The following is a 22099-nucleotide window of genomic DNA, read 5'->3' as shown; positions in this document are numbered from 1 at the left end:
AAGGTGGTAATATTTGGACCAAGGCCTGAAATGACAAGAGCAGCTGGTCATGCAAAGACCTCAAGGGAAGAACCTTCAGGGAGGAATGAACAGTCTGCCTGAGCCTGGCTTGTTCAAAGAAATCTAGCGTGGCTGACACATAATGGAGGTTGTTGCCAAAGGCTGTTTGTTTGATATGGAGTTTGGATTTTGTTCTACGTGGTAACAGAGGCAGGGGGAGTGATGTTATTTAATTTACCTTTAAATATATTACTGAGTGCTTGGAGGCGAAGAGATTTGGGATGGGGATGGAGACATGGTGTCAGGGAACAGAAGAATAAAAAAGTGAGGGAGGGGCCATTGCGGTGGTTCTGGTGACATGATGCTTGTTGGTCACAGATGAGATGAAGAAAGATGCCCTAATTTTTGATACACTGTGGAGGTGCCACCACAGAACTGTGTTTGTAAGCCTGGGAATTGGGCACATGGGGTATTGGGGGTGGTGGTGGTAGGAGGCAGATAATTGACTGAAAAGGCGAATCAAATCAAATTAATCTGACTGTGAAACACTCAGACTGTTATTTTTATTTATTAGAAAATATTTTGGTAGATGCTGGTAAAGGGGTCTTTCTGAAGTAGAAAGAAAAGTAGGCAAATGAAGAAATTCCCTGGGTACTGGTATTCCTAATGCATTTATTGGCTTTTGCCTGCGTAATGTACATGAGGTTGACTCATTTGTTGATCCCGTTGTGGTAATAGGGCGATGTATCATGAGCCTGAAAAAGGTGGAAGCATCATCCCTTACTTTGGTTCTACATATGCTGATTGTTAAAGTTAAATGAAAGGAGGAGGAGGAAGAGGAAGAAAATCAAAAATACAATTTTTTTTAGAACAACTTTTGTTTCATCCTAACTTCTTCCTCTGTGGAGCCTTGCAGTATGCCATATAGGAGAAACTGAAACCTGCTTACATGTTAGGGGCTGTGGTGTGTGGGTTTCACAGGTGAGCTGTGTCGAGTAGGTGCATTGTGACATTTTGTAGGGGGAACATCACTCCTGATTTTGCTGTATAATAGTTTCTTGTTTATTTCCCTATCTTTCTGACCTTTAATTTCCCCACCTACAATTTGACTGTGCTAGCTTAGCATCATTCTCAAGGTCCTTTTAGCTTTCAAATTCTAGAGTCCGTAAGTCTAATTACAGGTCTTTCCAAATTATTATTGCTTGCAATTTCCCTTAACGATTTGTAATGTGCTTATCCAGCAGTGTGGTGAAGTTTAACAACCCGCTATTAGAGTGCAGTTCTGACTTGAATGTTGGGTGATACATTTGTTGATGTTAATGAGTAAGATGAGAAAGTGAAACAACAGAGACATGGCATAACCTTACCCATTCATCAGTGATGTGAGCTACTTCTTTGCTGATCTTGGATTTTGAATACTGATAGAAGATTTTCTTAACTTTCTGTGCTCTCTACAATGTTTTAAGTAGAATGTGCACTTTAGAGAAACAACACTCGAGGTTATCATGGTTAAATGGTGGTTTAATGGGAATGGTGGAATTTAAACTATCTGAATATAAAGAAAAATTTAGGCAATAGTAACTTCTGTGGATGGGGAGACATTGGGACATAACTGAGAATATGATATTCTTAAAGAAGTTAGCTGTTGTTACAGTAAACAAGCAATTTAGACATTGCTCACCAACATTCAAGGTGACGAGGTGAGATGGATATGCTTTGGGTACAATTATTTTCTTCTTTTCTTTTTTTCTAGGGATTTTCAGGAAATGCAAATGCAGACAGTGTTGTGTACTATAGACTCCAGCCTTCGATCAAGGCCAGGTTTCTGCGCTTCCTCCCTTTGGAGTGGAACCCCAAGGGCAGAATTGGAATGCGGATCGAGGTGTTTGGATGCGCATACAGTAAGTGTTCATCCAGCACGCTAAAATACCTATCAGAGGAGAGGTTTGAAAAGCCAAATTCCATGCAGAAATTGACTTTATAGATATGTAAAGAGATAAAAGAATGATGTTTCCCCTTTTTATTGAATTTATTGAGGTGACACTGGTTAACACAATTATACAGATTTCAGATGCACAATTCCACAACACATCATCTGTACACTATTGTGTGTGCATCACCCCAAATCAAATCTTCTTCCATCACCATTTATCCCCCTTTACTTTCCTCCACCCCCCCCTCACCTCCCTCCCCCTGGCAATCCCCACAGTTGTCTATGTCCATGATTTTTTTCTCTTTTTTTTCTCAATCTCTCCATCCCCCAACCCCCACCCCCTCAGCTGTCAGCCTGCTCTCTGTCTATGGGTCTGTCTTTATTTTGCTTGATAGGTAGTTCATTTTGTTCATGAGATTACACATATGAGTGAAATCATATGGTATTTGTCTTTCTCTGACTGGCTTATTTCACTTAGCATAATACTCTGCAGGTCCATCCATGCTGTAACAAAAGGTAAGATTTTCTTCATTTTTACTGCTGAGTAGTATTCCATTGTGTAAATGTACCACAGATTTTTTTTATCCACTCATCTACTGATGGGCATTTGGGCTGCTTCCAAATCTTGTTATTATAAGTAATGCTGCAATGAACTTAGGGGCACACATATTCCTTTGAATTAATGTTTTGGGTTTCTTCAAATATATTCCTAGAAGTTGAGTTGTTGGGTCATAAGGCAGTTCCATTTTAAATTTTTGAAGTAACTTCACACTGCTTTCCACAGTGGCTGCACCAATCTGCATTTCCACCAACAGTGCATGTGGGTTCCCTTTTCTTCATTGTTTGTTGATTTATTGATCATAGCCATTCTGACAGGTGTGAGGTGCTATATTGCCCTGGGCAAGGGAAATAAATGTAACTGTATCAAGTTAAAAAGGTTTTGTACAACAAAGGAAATCATCAACAAAATGTAAAGACAACCACTGAATGGGAGAACACATTCACATCCGATAAGGAGTTGACAACCAAAGTTTATAAAACACTTACAAAGCTCAACACCAAAAAAACAAACAATCCAATTAAAAAATGGGCAAAGACCTGAATAAACACTTTGCCAAAGAGGACTTACAGATGGCCCATAGACATATGAAAAGATGTTCAGTGTAACTAATCATCTGAGAATTGCAAAAAGAAATTTTTGTATGTCCCTGCATGCCAATACATCTTTTATATTTTAAATCAGAAATGGAAGCATTTGCTCTGGCCAGGTGTCTCAGTATAGGTTGGAGCATCATCCTATACACCAAAAGGTTGCAGGTTTTATTCCTGGTCAGGGTCCATACCTAGGTTTAGGGTTTGATCCCTGGTTGGGGTGTGTATGGGAGGCAATGGATGGATGTTTCTCGCTCTTTCTCTTTCTTTTTTCCCCCCTTCATCTCTTTAAAATCAACAAACATATCCTTGGGTGAGGACTGAAATTTTTTTTAAAAGAACTGGAAACATTTTACAGATAGGAAAATTGATATAGAGATAAGTATACATACATGTTTGTAGACATACGTGAATCCAGTTATCTAAATCGACAACGATTGACTAAATCCCAGTTTTCAGATATTAGAGCTCTCCCACCGCCACTGGTACATATTTGGATGTTTCATATGGGCACCCTGAATTTCATAAAAGAGACAGTGTTCTATTTAGTATAAGCTTTATCTTTAAGAGACCAAAGAATGCTTTTTTCTCCAGCTTAAAAATAATACACCATGCAACTCACTTATGCTTCGCCCTCAGCATAAATTCATAGAAAGGGTAAAGACCTCTGCCAAAATATAATTTGTGTTTGAAATACTTTCACATAACAAAGATAAAAACCACAGATTTCACTTAGTCTCCTCTTAATGAAGCACTTTTATTATGTCTTTTTGTGGGGAGGGCACCTAAGAGTTATTGATAGCCCACCTCAAGCTTCCCCATCCTGTGAGATGCTCCTGTATTACAGAACAATGAGTTCATTAGCCTGATCTACCGTCATCAGATGAGCAGCCTGAGGTCTGGAGAAATTGAGTAATTTGCCCAGCATCTTACTCGAGTACACGAAGAAACCAGAAAAGAATCCAGGACTGTTCAGTTCCACTCCATCATCATTTCCCCACTGAACCTTTATTTTTTTAGCCACTAAAGCTTTCTTCACCTATATGTTGTCATGTTGGGGTATAAGTTAAGTTGGGTTCTGGCTCACGTTATTTACGTGCAAGGAAGGCATGTCATTCAGAGGGCGAATGGCTTGTTGAAGTTGTCTCAACTGTGTCAGACGGAGAACCCATCTGTACATATTGCATAGGTCTACTTGCTACTCAGTGACACTCCTGGTGTCCACCTCTACCAGCAAGCATCATGTCCCTGCCAGGGCCTACAGGATGGTAATCATAGTGTTGATATCAAGAGTAATAATTAGGCCCAACAGGCAATGCTCAGTGGTTGAGCATTGACCTAGGAACCAGGAGGTCACGGTTCAATTCCTGGTCAGGGCACATAGGGGCGTGCAGGAAGCAGCTGATCCCTCATCACTGATGTTTCTACCTCTCCTTCTCCCTTCCTCTTTGAAAACAACAAAAATATATTTTAAAAAAGAGTAATAATAAGAATCACAATAGTACTAATATTAATAGTATTCATTTTTATCTTTCTAAAAATAACAAATTTTTATCGAGTGCTTATATCTGCACTATATTAAGCAGTTGGTTTATTATTCAAAAAAAATGTCCAGATAAGTATCATTAGATAACAATTCCAGTCCCCCAACTTTGCAAATGAGGAAATGAATGCCTAGGGAGGATGACTCGCTCAAGCTACACAGATAGGCAGGGACAGAGCTGGTGGGCAGCCAAGTCCACCAGCGTCCAGAACCTGAGCTCACTCAATGCTCATGTTCCCTCCAGCTGCTGAATCATAGTGATGAGCCCTGGGCAGCTTGCTTCTCACCATCTGCCCAACTTCCTGCTGGTTTTCTTGGCTTCAACAATCAGCTTGGCCGCTCCTGTTATGTGTTAGTTCCTCTCTTCACAATTGTTACACTTCAAAAAACCATCCCTAAAACAATATCCCATCCCCGATTTTGGTTCTGGTGCACAGAACCCTGTCTGTCTTATTTGTCTTTGGATCACAGTCGTTAGCAAAGCTCATGTCACACGATGAACAATTTACAAAACAAACTTCAAAATGCTTCAGATTTATAGTTATTTTCAGAGTCTCCACCTTGCAGAATATTTATTTATCACAGTGTAATGATAGCTAACAGTTTGTGGAGCACTTACTCTCTGCCAGATACAGTTTTTATAGACATTCAAATTTAATCCTAAAAAAGCACCCATTTCATGGAGGCTTAGAAATGTTGAGTGATTTTTTCAGTGTTACACACTTAATACACATTCAAACTAGGATGTAAATTCATCATTAGTTTCACAAGACCATTGAGGCTGTTTTTCTAAAACTGAAGCAGCACTCACACGGTCCGTTTGGAAGTAGCTGCTGCGGAACAGGCTCCTTTGAGTTCGCTGCTAACATATGCGTAATGATAACTCAGATCAGCCCCTCCCCCTTGATTGATCTGGAACCCTGGGGACATTCTTTTCTCTGGGACTTCACTTGCCATCTCTTGGAGTGAGCACAATGTCCACATCTTTTGTCAGCCTTCTTTTTTCATTGACCCACAGTCTAAGTAGCAACACTGGGAGCCATCATGTCTTTAACACGAACATAAATACATATGGTTAAACAATTTGATAGGATTCAATGTAAAATGACAGTTTTATAATTTGGGTAAAAGAGAAGAAGTAATAAACTTAATAGAAAACTACTCTCAGAGATTACCTAAAATAACCACAGATGGGTTGGCTGTGGGTGCTTTATGGGATTCTATTTGATCAAATTGACTTCACTTCCTCATATACACCATAGTCACACTTATTCATAGCATCAGCCTTACAGAATATTAATTTACTAAAGCACGATACTGTATAAACATCATTTATTAAACAGTTAATACGTGTCAGATACTATTCTTTCTAGGCATTTTCTGATTTACTGCTAACAGCATAGGGAAGTAGAGCATGAATATTACCATTTTATCCAGGAGTAAGAGGAGATAAGCAGAATTGTTGGCTGCGCAGGGCCTGTGGCTTTCTCTGGGCCACCCACTGCAGAAATAGATGGGGCCATTGGCTTCCCCTTTCCTCAAGAAAGAGCTGCAGGTGTTACCAGCACAAGAACACAGCTGCAAGGTTTTGTCTGGAATAATCCAGACCTAGGATCAGGCTGGATTTTCTCCAGATGTACCAGGCCATGCTCCTTCAATCCCTAAAAAAAGAAAAGCAGTGTTGGGAGGTGGGCGGGGTCTCTCTCCTGAGCCACAGTCAGGGGACACGGGTCTGTGCCGGCAATTAAGTGGAGTGTGAGGAAGGCCTGGAGGGTTGCATGCCAGCCGCCAGCCCGTGTGTCTCAAGTCTCCTGACATAGGGGACGGGGGAACATGAACCATAGAGAAATACAGAACCTTGTCCAGGATTACACCGCCTGTGTTAGATCTAGGATTTAAATTCAGATCCATTGCCTTCTAAAGCCGGTGCTCTTGACGACTAGATGAATCATACATGCATTCTCCTTTTAAGTATTTTTTGACATTTGCTGAAAGAGAACTCTACTAGGTATTGGGTATATGGAGAAAATCTAAAATAGTATATATAGTATGAATCATTGTTATATATAATATTTTTGCTTTCTAATGCTAGGTTTTGTTAACACAATCCTTTCACTCTCCATAGCAAAGTATAAACACAACAGTATCTAAATTGCTACAAAGTTACAAAACCCCAAATGGAAAATTTATAGTACTGACTGTACAATAAAAGCCAAGAAAGCAATGTACATGTTGCTAAGATAACCCCCAAGGCCACTGTGAATAACAGCCACAAAAGGGGGTCCAGGGTGACCCTGCAGAGCTGGCTGTCAACTTGCTCACCAATGAGGGGGTGGAGAGAGAGAGAGAGAGAGAAGTGGAAGAATGTAGGCGCGTGTGCATGAGTATTTGTAAAAACAGGCCCATTATGGCAACTAACATGGGGTGTTGGACCTTAAGTCAGAAAAGGGAATGTTATAAAAACTGAACACACTCAATGCAAATTAGTGTATGTAGGGTGTGAGGAATAAGTGATTGATAAATTGAGATTAGTATGAGAAAAACAGCACTAGGTTTTGAAACTGAAACAGATATTTCACATGGGAGGCTGGGATAGTCCAAATAGGAGGAGGGGTGTACCCCAGTCAAGCTCAGGAACGAGGATTGCTTGCAGCGGTTCTCAACCTGTGGGTCGAGACCCCTTTGGGGGTCAAACGACCCTTTCACAGGGGTCGCCTAAGACCATCGGGAAACACATATATCATATCAGATATTTACATTACGATTCATAACAGTAGCAAAATTACAGTTATGAAGTAGCAACGAAAATAATTTTATGGTTGGGGGTCACCACAACATGAGGAACTGTATTAAAGGGTCACGACATTAGGAAGGTTGAGAACCACTGGCTTAGAGGGTCAGTCTATATTTGAGAATGGTCATGCAGACTGAAATGAGGGGTGCAGATTGGAGGCAGCAGATCAGTTAGACCCCTGAACTTGTGAAGTGACAATAGAGCCTCAAACGAGAGGACCAGGACTCAGAAGAGAGGGTTCTCTTGACGTGCATCAGATGCAAAATATACTGAGGATATTGAATCAAGAGAGCTTCGTGATGGTCTGTGAGGGGCACTGAGTCATCAGATTTGAAGACCTATCTGGTAAATAGTGCCATTTACTGGGAGGGGGCACAGGAGAAAAAATGAGTTCCGAAAGGGCACAGGAGAGCTAATTAACTCCATTGTTGATGCAGTTGAATTCAAGTGCCTGTGAAATTGGCAGGTTGGAACTCTAAACCCTCTGGGTTGAAGGTATGTAATTGAAACCTACATAAATATAATTTCTGTTATTAAATCATAACATTTCCACTTATTCCATTACTGCTAATAATTAAAGTATGAAGTGGTCTGTCTGAATAACTACTCATGCTTTTGAAAAGCAGGAATGCATTTCTAACATTATTAAACCAGAGACTTTATGCCGTTTTCAAGTGGTGTGTGTTTTTATGCCAGGCTCCCCTTGTGCCTGACACATGTGTTTGCTGGCGTTCTGGGTGCACGCTGGTCCCTTATGGACATTGCAGGGGAAGTGGCTGTTGTGAGAACTGCACACTTTTACTAGTATTACCCTCTGTTCCAATGAGTTTGAGCAGTAACTTGTTATGAAGGAGCATCAAATGAATGGAAAATCCATATCAAAGAGCATGTTCTACTTTCATGTCAGTAAACGTGAAGTTGTTTCCTGAGTAATGAGAGAAGCAGAAGCTAGGTTTTATGGGTTCAAAGGGAAAGCATAAATTTCAGATGTCTTAGCCATAGCAGCTCCGCACCTGTTTACAGATCTAGACAGGAGATGTGGGTAAGGAAATAACTTGTGGAAGAAAGAAAAAGAAGATGTTTGATGATAAAGAAATACTACTCGCCGTAACCGGTTTGGCTCAGTGGATAGAGCGTCAGCCTGCGGACTGAAAGGTCCCAGGTTCAATTCCGGTCAAGGGCATGTACCTTGGTTGCGGGCACATCCCCAGTAGGGGGTGTGCAGGAGGCAGCTGATCCATGTTTCTCTCTCATCGATGTTTCTAACTCTCTATCCCTCTCCCTTCCTCTCTGTAAAAAATCAAAAAAATATATATATATATATATTTTTTTTAAAAAAAAGAAATACTACTCTACTAAATGTCCCAAGGAAAGTCAGCAATGGTAAACAAAGACAGAGGAAGGAAAGAAACAGGGTGAGCATGAGTGTGTCTGTCTGAGATGTCCTGAGGAAGCACAGTTAGGACACAGGAGATCATGTTCTTTAATTAGTGGTGAATTGCTGAGACAATTGCACTTAGTAAATTCTAAGTTCCTTGTCTCTGGTTTTTAGGTAATCATTCTCATCTTGCAATCCATGGTCTTCCCTTCCTCATCCTCAACAGAATAAAAACATCAGCTGTTGAGCCATACTGAAGTAATTTCCATTTCTTTCACATAACATGATTTTAAGATTTTTCTAAGGAAATTGCCATACATCTAACTTTCATTCCTCTACCTAGATATTCCTTTTACTCATCACCTGTCTTCAGCATAGAAATCATTGTTTCTGACGACATCTCTGATCCTCCGCATTTAGGTCAGAGGACATGTCCTCTGCTCCTGGAACAGCCAGTCTGCTCCCAATCACATCATGCTCACCTTACTCTCTATTGTAATTGGATGCTCCTTTTCACTGTTAGTCTTCTGCACAAATGAATGAATGGAAGGAGGTGGCTTGATGAGCTCAGGAAGGTTTTTCCTATCATCCAAGTGGTATATTCAGCCTGGTAAAGACCAGGCATAGAACACAGGGAGAACTGAGGGAGGAGATTAGAAGAGAATAAATATAGAGAAGTGTTAAACTGTGTTTATTTTCTTAAATGCAGACTATTTAAGAGAACATTATGGATTCTATTTAATAAATAGCATAACAAGTCAATAATTACAAAACTTGTGTTATCTTTTTAAAAGTAAGAATATGCATTTTAAAATTGAAAGTTTTGACTACTTACATTAGTAGATTTTAGTTTAGAAAACATATTAAGAAATGTAAGAAACTGGCATGACAAGTACAAATATTCACCTGGGGGAAAAAAAAGATGAGAGAACTAGGTAACAGTCTTCTCATTTCAGGATGCTAATCTCACATACCACATGTCTGGTTAGGAAAAAAAATGAAAAGCAGTAAATTTGTTAGATTCACTATAAAGAAGAGTTATAATGGAATTTAAGATCTATTTATTAATATACTTACACAGGTTAACTGCTAAAATCTTGACCCAAGTGAATTAAATATATTCCTGTTCTCAGGTTGTTTATCAACTAATACTGTAGCTGAGGAATCCCATTGTGTGTCAACATTTGCAACAAAGATAGATTCTGGTCAGCTAAAATAAAAGAGGATAAATTATCATTCTTTGCAAAGTTTATAGACTGAAGATTTTAATTTAATGATAAGAGAAGTTATGTTAAGTTAAAATAAGTTTAAGTATTATAATACCAGAAAATAAGGAAACTGAAAAACCCATCAGACTTATGTCAAAAGAACCAACTGATGAATCTCTCACTGACCAAAGGTGGACATATTTTAGCATCAATAAGGACAGCACCCGCAGTTTTGAAATATATTAAATATGTTTAAGTAAACGGGCTCATGATGATACTAAAAAATCTCATTGGTCACTTCTGAGAGATATGAAGGAGCCATCTCATTATTTTGAAAACGAATAAATGTAAGGAAAACATCAAACATTTATTCGACTTTTCCAATGTATCCCATACCTAAAGGTAACCAAATAGAAGACTGGAGGGAATTTATCTTTTAAGATATTATTCCAGGTAATAAATAAAGAGTAATAGAATTAGTATATGCCCACTTTTGTAATTCTAAATATTAATAGACCAAATCAATTATTATAATAGTTCATAAAAAGACAATTTGCTTTTCCGTACCAGTCATAGCCGAGTAGCTTTTATTGGACTGTCATGCTGCCCATAACAATGATAATTCCTGGATAAAATATATATTTAAGAAACTGTTTCAGGGCTTTGAAGTTCAACTTAAAACCAGCAGAATCTTGAGAAGACTTGATTTTTGAATGAAGGAAGGTATACTCCAGGAGATATACATTGAACCAACTTGTTCCTAAAAACACATCCCAGTTTGCAAGACATCATATGCCTTTACTAGGCTGAGGAGACAGAGGTCAGAGTTCAAGGTGGCCAGAGTGGCTAGAAATTTAGATTGGAATACTGAAAAGGAGGGAGTCAGAGAGGGAGAGAGTCAACTCCTGCATACAAATCTCCCATGAATCCTTGGCTGATTCCTAAGATGAGCTTCCAAGAACCCTGTTGAAAGCAGAAACTAGGGGATTAAAGTTCTGAAGATGTCAGAATCTTTCTAGTGCTGGAAAGGCCACCTTTGGAGTTCAAGTCCTGCCAATTTAGATGGACTTGCTCAATACCTTGGGCTTTTAACTGAAAAGTCAGAAAGGCATTGCCTTAGGAGTAAAGACCACACTTGAAGACCAGGTGTTATGCCCTAGGGCTGAGGACAAACCAAAATAGACCTGTCCCAACAAATCTTAGAACCAGGCTTTCACTAGGTCAAGGTCATCTGCCAGGGGTTCCGCTTCCTGAGGACCTCTTCCATTTATTTCCTGCCACCACCATCCATCCCTACTCTATCTCTTTCAGCCTGTCAACCCTCCCCCTTAGCCCCTCCCCTCTTGTCCTTTCCTGCCCCTAGACGTTAACATAGGTGGTCATCTACTCAGCTGAAATATCACTTCCTCAGAGATATCAGCAAGGGACAACCTAATGTAGATCTCTCTGTCCAAATCTCTCATACAACCCTGTCCTTTTCGCATCATGCTCCACTTAAAATTTATAATTATATATCTATACACATGGGATGAATTGCCTGATGTTTTTCTTTTCCTTTAGATTGGAGGATCCATGAGGACAGAATGTGTTCACTGTTGCAACACCAGCTCCTACTGTAGAACTTGGTTTAGTACCTATTTGTTAAATTGATGAGTTTAGAAAAATATCTGATTATCTACAGTATAAACCATGAAATTAATAAAAATATACAACTTACAAATTTATTATATCCATATAATAGCAATTGGTTAAAGGAGAATTATTTCTGATATGACCATATGGGATTTTGAATGTTATTATTAAATGATAGTACAAATCTTAATAATTATGAGGTATTTTTATGTTTCCATTTGATACCTACAGCTTTGTTATGTAGTATGAGAGGTTGGAATTATTCCCCACATATTCCAAATAAGGAAATTGAGAATAAGCATGTTTATCATATTTATTACAAATAAATATTAGAAACAGAAATACAACTTATATCCTCCAGTGACACACTCAACTATCCTTGACATGGTAGATGTTACCAATTTCAAATCTATTTAAAAGGTTAATTTAGATTGATTTTTAAGGGGCAGAGATCATGTTTGTTCCCATAACCTCCAGGAGTATTGTCGCTGACCTTAACTCTATTTAAAGCTGTGATAGTAGTCACCTGTTCCCTGTGGTTATATGCAGCATTTGATCCTGTGTCTTCTTCCTTTGTATTGAATTAATTTTGGTCATTTTAAACTTAAGAGTCCCTTAAATCATTCTGTGTTCTTTTATGCTGCTCTGCAAAAATAGTACAGCCTATTTCCTGTTGATTTCTCGAGTGCATGGCCTCTTCTCTCCATCTCTTTAAACCAAGTTCAGTAATGCAGATCTCAAGTGCCTATACATCACACTGTTGCTTTAATATCTCACCGAGTAATAGTTTAACCGTGGCTCAGTCTGATTTATGTTTCTTAGAAGTCACAATCAGACCTCTGTTTGTTTAGTAATTTGTAGGTAGTAATTTTCAAATAAAGAAACTGTCTGTGTGATCAGTGGTAAGGCTGACTTCGTGTTTAGCCGGGAAGAGTTTGGTCCATAGCCCTCTCCAGTGGTAGCACTCTTTGTCCATTTATATTTTTGAGGTAATTCCCAAAGCCTTAAAAGGAGAAGACTCTCAGTTTGTTGTTTTCAAGCAGTCTTTCATGACCTTCAAATAAAGTCCATTTGCCATCATTCAGTAATATACTTTCCAGTTTACTCATTTTCTATTCCAAGTTTTTTTTTTCTTTTAAGAGTCTTCATCAACTGACCTCATCAATAATGTGATGATTCATAGTTTAACTCACAGAATCAATTTCTCCCTGAAGCATCTTTCAGGGACAAGCCACTACCACCGCCACAATTTTCTGTAAAGCATCGCCTACGGTATAGATAAAAACGTATTTCTTTTCCATGATACAATTCAGTACGCAATGAGCGTATTCCTTTTCAGAGAAAAGGTTTCTGTCACCTTCTTGTTCTTCTTGTCAGATAACCTTCATGCTGTCATCTGCCTCAGCATCACTCGGGAACCTATGCTCCTGGGTGAGGCTCAGGCAGAGCTCAGGATGTTGACTGTCTTTGGAGACCCCAAGAGATTCTCCTCAGTGGATTCTAACATGGTGGGACCATGGAACTCAATTTAAGAAACCAGCTCTTGGATACGATTTTCTTAGTAGTCCACTTGGAGGGTGGAGAGAACATTGCTTTTTCAAACGGCAACTGCCCACCATCAGAGAAGCCTCAAACTTCTGGAGCAGCAGTCAGCTGCAGGGGTGAGGGAAGGATACCAGGTCAAGTGGAAGATATTGTAATGAGGGGTTTGTTTGCCTGTGAAATATGCAGAGGTAGAAAAACTGTTCGCTGCTCATGGAGGGAAAGCATTTCTGCAATTTAGATGACATTCTTCTCTGAGGTTGAGCGGGTCAGCTCCTCCTGCGACTTCAGACGTTAGAAATTGCCCGGACCCAGTCCTGCTGCAGAAGCAGAGCTCCTTGGGGGAAAGCGCTTTGTTTTTATGCATTGCTGTGCCTTCCCCTGGGTTCACAGAGAACTCTCTATAAATATGTGTGTGGGAAGAAGCACAGAATACACATCAGCAACACCACTTCTGACACAACTCCCTGAAAGAAATTAGAATATTTTCCATTGGAAAACCCTGCATTTCACGGAAGATTGTATTTCTGAATCATGCAAATAAAGCAGACTGTGCCTCTTTCCTGGGGTCATGAGGAGAATTTGATATGAGAGTAGGGCCCACAATCATTGTGCGTCTCTTCTTTCTTTGATTCCTGCTATAAATGAGAAGATTGGTGATGGAGGTATTCACTGAGGAGGCTTCAGGTCGCTGACAATTGCCATGGGAAGTCAGCTCAGGCATTCGCTGACAGACAGAGAAAAAGCCACAGAACCCACAGATGGCTCGAAGCCATGCTTGCTGCATAACCTGGCAATGACATTGATAATTGAGCATTTCTTGTGCACTACAGAAACTGCTTATTTTTAAAAAGAGGGCCCTTTTATTTTCATTATTTATTTATTTATGTATTTATTTGTCTTCACTCAAGGATATTTTTTAAAATATATTTTTTAATTGATTTCAGAGAAGAAAGGAGAGGGAGATAGAGATAGAAACATCAATGATGATGAGAGAGAATCATTGATCGGCTGCTTCCTGCACGCCCCCGACTGGGGATGGAGCCTGCAACCCAGGCATGTGCCCTTGACCAGAATTGAACCTGGGACCCTTCATTCTGAGGCCGACGCTCTATCCACTGAGCCAAACCGCCTAGGGCAGGATATTTTTTCCATTGATCTTTCAAGAGAGTAGAAGGGAGGGAGGAGAAGGAGGAGAGATAAAGAAACATTGATGTGAGAGTGACACATGGATTGGGTGCCTCCCATACGCACCCCGACCAGGGCCAGGGTAGAACCTACAACTCAGCTATACCCTTGACCAGGAATCAAACCCATGACCCTTTCGTGTCTGGGGCTCTAATCACTTATCAGCACCAGCCAGGGTGAGTTGAATTAAGTATATTAATGGTATATACTCAGATCTCTTATAGGTAGACTTAATATAAAGAAATAATGTTATAAATCATCTGAACTTTTTTGTGTGTGACGTGTGTTTGCATTGGCCATGCTCTATTAAGAGTTCAAAATCTGAAAATCTTTTGGAATAGTGAAAATCAGTTTATCCTGAACATTACCAGTGACGGCTGAGACTGGAGATGTTTCTTTCCCAGGCAGCAATGTAAAGTCCAAGTGTACTTTTTACGTTAGTAGTCTTAAAAGTAAAATTTTTTCAAATGTAAAAGCATGACTCATTCAAATACAGAATAAATACTTATCAAAGATGTATTTGAATCATTAGGGAAGGAATTAGAAGGATGGTAAAGCTACTCCAAAGAAAATTCAAGAGACGAACTGCACATAGGAATTCAAGAAAGAATGTTGGGTTACTGGTACTAGGTTAAATACAAATGGTTAGTGTCCATCAGGGCAATAAAAAAACCCATAACCTTTGGAGATGTATTTTCTACCACATAGAAGCCATTTGAATTTCTACTGGGAAAAATATCTACAAATTAACATGTTACTTAACAGATTCTGTAATCAGTAATCAATGGTAAAATCAGACATATATTAATTTTAGAATTAACTAGTCTTTAGATGGGGCCTGTTAGAAAATGCTCAGTATGACACTGAAAAGATGTGAAGTTCTGCCTTTGATGTATTTTTCAGTTTCTCCAATTTCTTTTAACAGTGGTAAGATCACTTTCAAGGGACTCTAAATCCTTGTTGCCCACCAGCATCCTTGGCGTGTGTGCTAGATGCTGACGATGGGACACTGAATTCAAATGCTATCTCTCTCTTTCTCTCTCTCTCAACAGATTTTTTTTTCAGATAGTTTAAGATTTTTATATCCTTAACTTTATGTGTCTTAGTGTTTTATGATTATTGTTTAAAGTTGTATGCTTTCCTTGTATCAGATATGTTGTATATAGCTTTTAAGAAAAATGACTTACAGTAGAGCCATTATAAGTGAATTTTCTACTTAAAGTAATACTGTTAGGAATCATCTGAATATTTTTCTTTTTTGAGAATATATGTCTGTGTCTATGTATATGTATATGTATATGTATATATTGCATATATATATAAAATCCTGTACTGGCACTGTACTCACATTCTGAATTATGTTTAGATTTTCCCCCCTGGAGGGTTTGATTCACATGCATGTGAATCTGTGATGTGATTGTAGCCAGTTTGTTGATTCCTCTACTTCACTACTTTCTGGCTTCCAGGCCCCTTTTTCCAAGGCCAGCCCTCCTCATTCATGTTTCCTCCTTCTGAGAGCTAAATTACTGACTGTCCCTATTGTTGCCCAGCAATCCCTGGAGCTTCCTTTCACGACAATGAAGCAGAGAATGTGTTGGGAGAATGTCCAGGCCTCTTGGAATGAAACATTTAAGAGTAATTGTCATTTATGAGGACAAGAATTGGATTTGAAGACCACGCAGAGTAGATTATTGATTGCGATCTGCTTGAGAGTCAGGTTACTAGACCTGAGAACTGAGTTTCCCCAACTACCTTAACTAAAGTGACCCCAGTCTTCTTTTAACCTTTATCAGAACACCTGTTATAGTCTATAATCGTTTATGAACTTATTTGTTCACTTGGTATATATTGTCCATCTTCACTGTATGGAAGCCATGGGGCCATGATTGTGTTGATTACTCTTTTTATCTAAGCATCCATCACAGTGCCTCAAATAGGATGAACTAAATAAATATTTATTGAATGAATGCATCAAATTAGTGTTATACCTGTGAAGTAAGAAGGAAATGGGTAAAAGTGAGAGAAAATGGCAGGTGGCTTCAGTTTAAGACACAAAACAATATACCATTGCTTTAGGCATCAATTGTCTGATATGGTTTTCACTTTCATTTTGCTGATGGAAATATTCCAGGCACAAAAGCTTTAGGTGCCATGAAAGGTTAATATGACCATTATAGTGCAATAATAACAATAGTGAAGAAGATTTACAAACAAAAGAAAAAGTCGACTAAAGTAACACAGACTAAACCTTTCCTGTGGAAAAATTCTCTTGGTAGCTAATTCCAAAAATAGACTTTATCTAAAATAAAACCAGTATTACTATGGTTGCCTTTAAGCGACACATTAACTCAGTGATAACTGCATTGCTCTAAATGTGTCCACATTTAATGTCTGTCTTATTGGAATTTTTCTTAATTTATTGTAATCTAATACTCATAGAACACATTATTTGCATTTGACACAGAGTTATGTTTTTACTGTGCACATTTTTTTCAGTGATATAACAAGGAATAATTGTTCAGTTAACATTATTCTCTCCACAGAATGCAATGTTTATTCATGTGCACTTGGTGAATTCTTTATAAACACATTAGCAAGATGTGGAAATATCAAATCACTGAAATTTCAAAAGATAGCTGTATAGAACAGTTGAAAAAAAAATTGGGTGGTGGTGAATATAAATGATTCACATTAAATATTATGGATAATCTGAATGAAATGCATATTTGGGTATACTACAAGTAACTGTAATAATTTTGTCAAATGAAATAAGATAACTGTAATGCCATTTTTTTGACTGGGAGAAGTTAGCTAGCCAGTTGAAAAATAGCTTCAGATTTTATTGGGTTTTCTTAACCTCTTCATTTATTACATAAATGCATTCTCAAGGGTAATTGCCTTTCAAAAAAATCTTTGACTTGTGAAATGTAGAAAACACTGCTAGGCTTTTTGAGTATTATCAATTCTTTTTTGTGTTTCTTGTTCAGGGTGCAACTGATTTTGACAGATGAACTGTTATGCTACTAGTATAACATGACATCTTTTTTCAGATGAGCTGAATAAGAGTGATCTTGACAATGAGTAGATAAGACATTGTCAGAAAGCTGAACAAACATGTCAATGTCACAGTTATGACACAAATGCAGCAGAACAGCCCTTATAATATCATTAAGTGAATGTCTTTTTAACGACGCCCTTGAAAAGAAAGACAATAGCACTTCTGTTAAATACTATTACTTAGCCACAAAAATAATAAAGTAAAACCAAACACAAAGGTCAGTTTAATATTTATTTGAAGTGGCATTTGATGTGTCTGATTATGTGCGTTTATTTGTATGGGAAATCCTTTATATATGGCAGGTATGAAAGAATTTGGAAATATCAAAAACACTCTTTCAGGAGCTAAAACATTTAACTTTGACATTTCAAGAACACCATTAAAAATACTGATTGTGGAATATGCAAAGTGGCTCTATGAATATTGATCATAACCATTTTTCTGGTTTTCTTTTTTTTATGGACTGAGAAAGAAGAGCATTTAATGGCATAAATGAAAATTAGAAATATATTTTAAAATGGATTTTGTAAATAGGTTAGTAAAGACTAAAATGGAACCATCCCAGGTATCAGGAGGGAGTTAGACAAGTGGCGGTTTTATTTTCCCTTATTACGACTGGCTGGGAGCTAACCTACACATGTTTGTATGATGCTTTCTCTGTACATAGACATTTAAGATGCTTAATGAAAAGCAAGTCTATCCTAAAATGACTTTTAATGTCTTTGTCTCTAGGATCAGAGGTGGTTGATCTGGATGGAAGAAGTTCTCTCCTCTACAGATTTGATCAAAAACCCCCGAGCACCATAAAGGAGACTATTTCTTTGAAATTTAAAACCACGCAGAGTGATGGGATTCTACTCCACAGGGAAGGGCAAAATGGAGATCACATCACACTGGAACTGAGAGGGGGAAAACTCTTTTTACTTATTAATTCAGGTACCACTGTTTGGTGAAAGGCTTGAAAATCTGGTCATTTAGATATCACTTCAGTAACTTTATGTGTTTATATCTTATAACAATTAAGGCACTTTATTTCTAGATTCAGGGGATTTATATATATATACACACACCCCAGTATTGTACTTTCATTTGAAATGGTCCATATTTTGCAAATTGTGTAAGATCCCCATTCAGAGTTTTTACATAGTGCCAATAGACCTATGTAGCTATTTCTTACCATCATGAAGAAGGAGATGGGTCATTAAAAAATATTAAGGTAGTAAAAATAATGAGGTTGTAGGAAAGATAAAATTTATATTGAAAATGTGCATGTGATGGGTAATACTAATAAAAAGAATTAACAGTGGAAGAAATTACAGCAAGGTTGAGAGGATATTCTATTCCACTTCAGGTAAATCCACACTAGTGTTTGGGGTGGAACGCATGGAAGGAGATGGTGATTATTATGAAAGATGGTGGCTGATGAAAAGGAAGCTTTTTTTTAGACTGGGAATAACAGTGCTTTTGTTTTTCTTTTCTAAGCTGACACTAGACTGCCTTCTCCTCACACGCCGATCAACCTCACCCTGGGCAGCCTGCTGGACGATCAGCACTGGCACGCGGTGCTCATCCAGCGCGCGGGCAAACTGGTCAACTTCACCGTGGACGAGCACCGGCACCGCTTCCACGCCCAGGGGGAGTTCAGTTACCTGGACCTGGATTCTGAGGTGTGATGGTTATGTTTCCGTTGATACAGGTTTGAGGATGTGTATGGGGTTGAGGCCAGCAAAAGAGAACCCCACTCTCAGAGTGAGTCAAAGTCCTGGAGAACCCCAAGGTGACATAGTGTACAGAGGCAGACTTGGGCATCTTCTACTGAGACTTCATCTTTCTTGCAATGTTAATTTATTATATTTTAATGTTAACTTATTATTATCTAGAGAGAATCTTTTTCACTTGAAATGTGTAATCACAGAATGTCACATGCAAGAAATCTCCAGGAAGAGATCTCATTGCCACAAGGAAATACAAGTTGTGTTGCCTGATTTTTTGTTATAGGGCACCCTGAACTGTGAAGATTTATTGGGAGGATATAGCAAATATTAGATTCATTAATTCATTAACAATCAATTCAAATGCTTAAGTATCAAAGTGTGCCAGAAATGTATATAAAATGAAATGTGATTGTAATCAGTTACATTATTAAACAGACCAGGTTTACCATGGATAAAAAGAGGTGTTTTTATTCATCAACCAATAAATATCAAATCTGGGAGTAATTAGCATTGTGGAAGGCTTATTAAAGTCTAATGTAAATGAGAATTGAGTGCATATAAATTTGCATAAATTTGTTTTAAAATATGTATCTTTATTTAAAAAATATCTCTGACAGTAACAGTATGACAGTATAGGGTGATGAAAAATGGATATATCTGAACTATTATATATATATTAGCGATAATTGCTAATCATAATTATTTAAGCAGATTATCAGAAAATCACTAAACAATATTATTGATGCCATTTTTCTTTCTAAGATCAGCTTTGGAGGGATTCTAGCACCTGGAAAATCAGTGTCATTCTCCCAGAAAAACTTCCACGGGTGTTTAGAAAATCTCTATTATAATGGAGTAGACATCATTGATTTGGCCAAGCGACAAAAGCCACAGATCTTCGCTATGGTAAGAGAGCCTTCATGTGAAGAAAGAGGTAGAACTACACGGCTTTTCACATGATGAAATTGTTCTATTTGATAAGCTATTTTAGACTTTACTCTTATTCTTTTAAAGCTTTTCTCTGCTTGGCAATATGCCTATAAGGGATTAATTGTATCTAAAGGAATTACAATTCACAAGGCATATTATTTTATTTCATATGAAATAGAGCAGGGTGTTTTTTTTTCAGTTGATCATTTTGTTGCAATATTATTACTCCCAGGAGACTAATTTCTTTTGCTCTGTAATTTCCTTAATAAGATGTTCCCTGACAAACTCTCTAAACAAGCATACTGACTTCCTGGAATCAGATAACATCCATGTATATTAGAGAGGCATTTGAAAAACATGTATTTTGCCATGGTCATTCATAACAAATAAAAGAAGCTAATCGGCTGTGAAAACATCGCATCTGCCAATCTGTCCCAGTGTCAGTGCTGGCCAGGCTATACTGTGTTCTAATTCTATGGAAATATGGCAGGTTTAAAGGCAAGCATATAGGTCAGGTTCCGCTGGGAAAGCAGCGCCACTGTGTTTTATGAACAAGGGATCTGATTTAGGACTTGGGGTTTAACAGTTGTCTGAGGAGCTGGAACGTGGAGGCCCGTGTCGGGAAGAGGAGTCGTGAGGGAGCGCCAGGGAGAGCTGGCACCAGTGTCTGTGGTCATCCTTCACTGTGCACCATCACACACTCCAAAGCCCTGGAGGAAAATGGCCAGCACTTCACTTCCCACTCAGATATCACGCAAGCTCCCCGTTCGGCTAACTTTTAACCAGAACAGACAAGAAAGGGGATTCTGTGAAATGTGGTATCCAGTTTAACCAGCTTGATGATTGAAAAGTGTACACACATATCCATCTGAATCTGTTTCTTTACTTTCAAGTTTCAAAGCACATCATAGGAGTATTTATTGTTTACAAAATGTTTCATCCCTAATTCTCTGTGTGAATTAGTAGCATTTATATGAGTATAACATCCAGCAAATGTTTTAAAACTTACTGATTTCAGAGAGAGAGAGAGGAAGGGAGGGGGAGAGAAAAAAAATCCATTTGATGTTCCACTTATTTATGCATCCATTGGTTGATTCCTGTATGTGCCCTGACCGGGGATCAAATCCAAAACCTTGGCATATTGGAGCGACGTTCTAACCAACTGAGCTTCCTGGCCAGGGTTCCACTGAAATTTTAAAATAATGTTGTTGTTTTTTTATAATTAGGAAAGTGGTTTAAAAGGAACATAAAATATTGTAGGTAGTTATGTTTAATTGGCAAAATGAGTTTTCAGAAACTCCTCATGCAGCTAACACCCACTTTTCATGGGCAAGAGGATTTGCTGCTTGCAGGGGAGCAGGCAGCTGTCCAGAGGAAGCATGAGACCAAACTGCAGCTGGTAAATGTTTCCATTTTTACTAGGTTTGTTCATTGTGCAATTGCCTTTACATTATAGGCCAGTGTAGTCTACTTTTCAGTTTTTGTTTTTCATTCCTTGGGATAAGATATTTGCAACAATAAAAGCTAATTCACTTTTAACAGAATCACAATATAACCTAAAACTTTTTTTTAACCAAGACTAAGTGGTTAAATTCCAATGTGTATTCTTCTAAATAAAATTTATTTTATTGACTTTTCAATTCTGTATTTGGAAAATTTACTAAGGATCATTTTCAGGAAAAATAAAAACATTTATCTTCATTTCTGAAGCATGTTGAAGAACATGCTTAATTCTTTCTAAATTATTTAGACCATAAGATTTTTTAAATATATATATATATATGTATATATATATATTTTACTCGAGTAGCAAATTAATTTTTCAGATAGTATTTTAATAAAAATTTATGTAATATAATGTATCCCGAAGATCTCTTTTAAACCCATTGGATGAGAAATACCTGTAAATCTGATGAGAAGGCATAGTGATAAAGAAAAAAACAAATAGTTAAAAAAAGGAATGTAAGTAGTGCCTTGAACATTGTAGTGCCCAATGTAAAACCTACAGAGAAGAAGGAAAAATGAA

General features: G+C 38.1%; 1 protein-coding gene across 1 annotated transcript in view; it reads left to right on the top strand.

The window, feature by feature from the left end:
* The window catches only part of CNTNAP4 (contactin associated protein family member 4), a 246084-nt gene that overhangs the window by 134820 nt on the left and 89165 nt on the right, over positions 1-22099 (top strand). Inside the window, exons 4-7 of the mRNA XM_059667397.1 lie at positions 1754-1901; positions 18161-18364; positions 18911-19095; positions 19906-20049. Of these exons, the coding sequence (XP_059523380.1) occupies positions 1754-1901; positions 18161-18364; positions 18911-19095; positions 19906-20049 (681 nt within the window). The remainder of the gene's footprint in view (positions 1-1753; positions 1902-18160; positions 18365-18910; positions 19096-19905; positions 20050-22099) is intronic.

Source organism: Myotis daubentonii, chromosome 15, assembly GCF_963259705.1.
Source record: "Myotis daubentonii chromosome 15, mMyoDau2.1, whole genome shotgun sequence".
NCBI classification, from domain to species: domain Eukaryota; kingdom Metazoa; phylum Chordata; class Mammalia; order Chiroptera; family Vespertilionidae; genus Myotis; species Myotis daubentonii.
This window is presented reverse-complemented; position numbering and strand designations above follow the sequence as displayed.